Below are 5000 nucleotides of genomic sequence, written 5' to 3'. Positions count from 1 at the left end.
AAGTCGATCCTCCTGATATGCGCGCGAGCAATAAAATGACGCAACAGGTGACTGGTGGGGTAGCTGTCTATCTGTCTGCCTGTCTGTCTGTCTACCTGCCTGCCTACCTGCCTGTCTGTCTGTCTGTCTGTCTGTCTGTCTGTCTGTCTACCTGCCTGTTTGTCTGTCTGTCTACCTTCCTGACTGTCTACTTGCCTATCTGTCTGTCTACCTGCCTGTATGTCTACCTCCCTGTCTGCCTGTCTGCCTGTCTGTCTGTCTATCTACCTGTCTGTCTGTCTATCTACCTGTCTGTCTGTCTATCTACCTGCCTGTCTGTCTACCTGAGTGGATCTCACCTTCTGCCGTCCGTTATTTGAGCACCGTAATTAGCATAGCAATTACAGCTCTTCTTCAAACAAGCCCCCCTCCCCAACGCAGCAATAAACAGTCATGAATGGGCTCACGCAACATAAACAATCCCACAGAATTAGTTGGGGACGGCGAAGCCACACCAGCAGCTGTATTCTGCTCCAGTACGCCCCAAGCAGTACCCCAGGCTGCACCCCCTGCCAAACACTGCTGCTCCCCGAACCAGGAGCGGGAGGACGTGTGTGTGTGTGTGTGTGTGCTCACAGGTGTGCGTTCACGCGTGTGCAGGATGGAGGAGGATGGCGTCACGCACCAAACCTTCTCTCTCCCTCTGGGCCGCTTGCTAATGCCTTGGAAATAGGCAGATTAGGTATGCAAATGTCAGGCGTCAATTACGCAGTTTTCACCCCCTCCCCCGTCCCCCGCACACACACAGCAATTGCTGGAAATTGCTGGTTCCAGCCCTGGTAACCCTGGTAACCTTTGTACTCAGCTGGTCCGCAGACGTGAAAGTGATCATGAAGAGCGGTCGCTCTGAGCACGTGCAGTGTGGCGTGTAGCGTGGGAGGGAAGCGTGCGGGAGATGCTGGGAGTATGTTTCTTTGTTTGTTAAGGGTGATGTTTCCTTTGGGCGATGGTGATGGCGGTCGATTGTCTGTTTGAGGAGTGACCGAACATGAAATCGAGGTTGACATTCCACAGGTTTTTGCCCTCTCCTTCCGTGCGACAAGGTGTGTGTGTGTGTGTGTGTGTGTGTGTGGAAGCCTGAGGTGAGTGTAGCGAGTGTGTGTGTGTGTGTGTGTAGCGTGAGTAGGGCTGGTGCATGTGTCACTTGGAGGATGTTAGTGGAAGTGAGAAACAAAGATGACATTTCTCTCTCTCTCTCTCTCTCTCCCTCTCTCTCTCTCTCTCTCTCTCCCTCTCTCTCTCTCTCTCTCTCTCTCTCTCTCTCTCTCTGTCTCTCTCTCTCTCTCTTTCTCTCTCTCTCTCTCTCTCTCTCTCTCCCCCTCTCTCTCTCTCTCTCTCTCTCTCTCTCTCTCTCTCTCTGTCTCTCTATCTCTCTCTCTCTCTCTCTCTCTCTCTCTCTCTCTCTCTCTCTCTCTCGTGGTAGTTCTAACTGCCCAATAAAGGTTTCTTTAAAAGTTAAAAGCCTCTCTCTCTCTCTCTCTCAGGTGTGGAGGCACCTGATGTGCGTGAGCTTCCTGACCAGACTCCTGCTGCAGTGCTGAAGCTGGTAGAGGCCATGGAGAAGCTAGGTGAGTTCACAACACACATACACACTCTCTCTTTATAAAATACACATTCACTTAACCCCTCCCTCCCACTGTCTATCTCTGCTGCAGGGCTGGAGTGTGGGGCAGTCTACCACACCCTCCCAACCTCAACAGGACCACCGGACCTGAGAGAGGCCCTGGAGACAGGTACACACACACACGTCACACACCTTGACGGTGACACATGACAGTGGCCTGCATAGGCCATAAGTCTTCCAGCTGTGTGACCCCAACACACACACACACACACACACACACACACACGTAGCAGACTGTGTAGCCTGCTGTTGACACGGGGTGGGGAGGGAGGGAGGGGGACAGAGACTAAGCTTAGGAAAAGTTGTTGGTGAAGTTCAGACTGGCACCACAAGAGAGAGCTCTGAGGCTGCTCTCTGGACAGATTTTGGGCCAGACAAAAATGCGTGACTCCCTCTGGCTGTAGGAGGAGGAGGAGGAGGAGGAGAGTAGAGGGCGGAGTGGGAGGGGCTAGATGACAGCGCAGCACTACAAACAGGAAGTGATTAGGCGTTTGTAAAGGAGTTGAGCTTCTGCTCCCTGCGTTCATTGCCACCCCATCACAGTGGCTGTCCGTGTTCTCTCCAATCACTTGGCTGATACCCAGGAATTGATCCGGATCAATGTAATGGACTCACTCTGCTACAGCCTCAAGTTGCCTTAGCTTGTTTAACACAGGGAACATGCTCATTCATTAGGCACGCACACACACACACACACACTCATCTCCCTGGGTCAAAGAAGCAGGGACATATTCGTGCCCTTACCGCAGAGATCCAACTTGCGCTCACCCTAAAGGGTTTCCACGGAGACGACACGCGTGTGCGAATACTGCTACGACGAGCAGTCTGCGCCTGCAGAACAAACTAAGGCGTGCAGACAGGTTCTGATGCTGTTTGCATGCGGGGGACGTTGTAGAAAGAGGCCTGTACAGAGAGGGAAACGCACATGTGTATATACATGAAGATGTCAAGCTGCACATGAGAGAGACAGGGAGACAGAGGGAGCGATGTAAAGTCAGGAGGATCATTCTGCAACCTGAGAAAGATGGAATAGAGAGAGACGGAGGGGGGGGGGAGAGAGGGAGAGTGGGAGAGAGGGAGGGAGGAAGGAAGAGAGAATTGATCAAAATGGAAGAACAGAGATCCGTCTTTCTTTATTTCTCTCTCTCTCTCCCCCTCCCCCTCCCCCTCCCCCTCCCCTTCCCTCTCTCTCTCTCTCTCTCTCTCTCTCTCTCTCTCTCTCTCTCTCTCTCTCTCTCCTAGCCATCTCTGTCCGTAGAGGGAAGTTCATGTTGTGCAGCACAGGAGGGCATATAGACAGGGGGGGGGTGTTTAGTAGCTGGAGGGTGAGAGAAGACAGAGGGGGGGTGGGGGGTGGGGGGTGGGGGGTGATGTGAATCCTGTACAACTTCTTTCCCAGCCAGGGTGCCAGTGCTCAGCTGTCTGCAGATCAGGGATCTGTGGTTATGTAACAGGGAGTTGGTCCACAGCTCGGAAACTCTCTCTCCAGTTCACATCCCCCACGGTCTCTGGCATGGTGGCTCTGAGGTGTGTATGTGGTGTGTACGTGGTGTGTGTGTGTATGTGGTGTGTGTGTGTGCCTCCCCAGGCAGAGTGAGTCGTTCCGCTGAAAGCCTGGTCCAGAACATTACCTCATCGAGCGGACCGCCGATTGGTGAGGGCGTTGCCATGGTGATCGCTGGTCTTTTTTTAAGCGGTTGGGCGAGCGATGCCCACTCTGCTGCTCGCTGTGTCTGCGCTAGCAACACGCGCGTGGTCTGTGATTACACGCATGCTGTCCTGGCACAGAGAGAGAGAACACTGTTTTGGAGAGCATGACTCACACACACACACACACACACACACACGCTAACTGTAAATTGTGGGTAAACGCAAATACACCCTCACACAAACACACTTACACACTCACCATTTCACACACGCACACACACACGTACACACCACATTGCAGACCAACCAGGTTGTGATGCACACAGCCCCTCTGTCCTGACAAACAGACACGGTCGTAGATAACCCTAACCCTAGAAAGAGAGAGAGACTGAGACACAGAGAGAGAGAGAGAGAGAGAGAGAGATACCCTAACCCTAGGATACATCCACACTGTTGTCAGGTTCCCTATTTCCAGCTGATGGCCTGATAACCCGTCTGAAGCACAAAAGAAACCCAAGAGATGATGTCATGCGATGTTGTGTAAGCATTCTGCAGACGCTTTTATTCAGAGTTTCACAGCGAGAGGGAGGTTCTATCACGGGGCTACATCCTTCCCTTGATTGATCTCTCCTCCTGGTTCTGGAGACAGAGAGACTGCAGATAGAGGAGAGAAGGAGAGAAGGAGAGAAGGAGAGGAGACAGAGATGAGGGAGGGAAGCCTCGTGCATTTACATTTGAAACTACAGCTCCTCCAGAGGAAAAACGAAACATTAAAAACACAAAAAAAACGAAACACGGGGTTCGGGGTGGTATTACCCAGGTGCCCCGTGTAAAGCTCAGAGTGATGTCGAGCGCAACAGCATGGGCTCCTCAGCTGACTGCTAAACGTTGCCCTCTGATAGGTTATCAACGAGGGCGCACGGCACCTGATGACATCACTCCCGGCCAATGGGAAGCTTTAGTCTGCGTTTTTTTTTTCTTTTTTTTTTTGTTGCTGAAGTCAGCGGGTCTTGTGACAGAGCAAGAGAGGGAGGGGGGGGGGGTGGTGATGAATGAGTGATTGTAAAAGAGAGAGAGAGATAGAGAGAAGGATGGGGTGGTGATGGTGTGTAAACTAGGTAGATATCTTGTGTCAGGATGATACTGGCTGTTGTCACTGGGCTGGTTCTCTCTCGCTGTCTCTCTCTCGCTGTCTCTCTCCCGCTGTCTCTCTCTCTCTCTGTCTCTCTCTCGCTGTCTCTCTCTGTCAAATATTGAAACATTTAACAAGGAGTCTAACAATAATAATATGGGAAAATAACAGTAGCATAGTAAGTTGAACAATAACACATAGATGCATGTTAATATATAGAAAGGTTTTAACAGTCATACAGGGTTGGTTTACTGTCCCTCAGGTTGTGACATTGAGAGACATATCTAGAGGCAAGGCTTGCAGTAGGCCCTTCGCCCAGAGATATCCTTAATCTCTCTCTCTCTCTCTCTCTCTCTCTCTCTCTCTCTCTCTCTCTCTCTCTCTCTCTCTCTCTCTCTCTCTCTCTCTCTCTCTCTCCCTCTCTCCCTCTCCCTCTCTCTCTGTGTCTCAGTATCTCTATCTCTCTGGCTCTCTCTCTCTCTCTCTCTCTCTCTCTCTCTCTCTCTCTCTCTCTCTCTCTGTGTGTCTCAGTCTCTCTCTCTCTTTCTCTCTCTA

At 51.5% G+C, this 5000-nt stretch overlaps 1 protein-coding gene across 1 annotated transcript in view; it reads left to right on the top strand.

The window, feature by feature from the left end:
* Positions 1–5000, top strand: part of pik3r3b (phosphoinositide-3-kinase, regulatory subunit 3b (gamma)) — a 118666-nt gene that overhangs the window by 39766 nt on the left and 73900 nt on the right. Inside the window, exons 3-4 of the mRNA XM_084692376.1 lie at positions 1524–1607; positions 1695–1772. Of these exons, the coding sequence (XP_084548502.1) occupies positions 1524–1607; positions 1695–1772 (162 nt within the window). The remainder of the gene's footprint in view (positions 1–1523; positions 1608–1694; positions 1773–5000) is intronic.

The sequence above is a fragment of the Hypomesus nipponensis genome, chromosome 26 (assembly GCF_054491055.1).
Source record: "Hypomesus nipponensis isolate SF chromosome 26, ASM5449105v1, whole genome shotgun sequence".
NCBI lineage: Eukaryota > Metazoa > Chordata > Actinopteri > Osmeriformes > Osmeridae > Hypomesus > Hypomesus nipponensis.
Note: the sequence above shows the minus strand (reverse complement) of the source record. Positions and strands in the feature narration are given on the sequence as shown.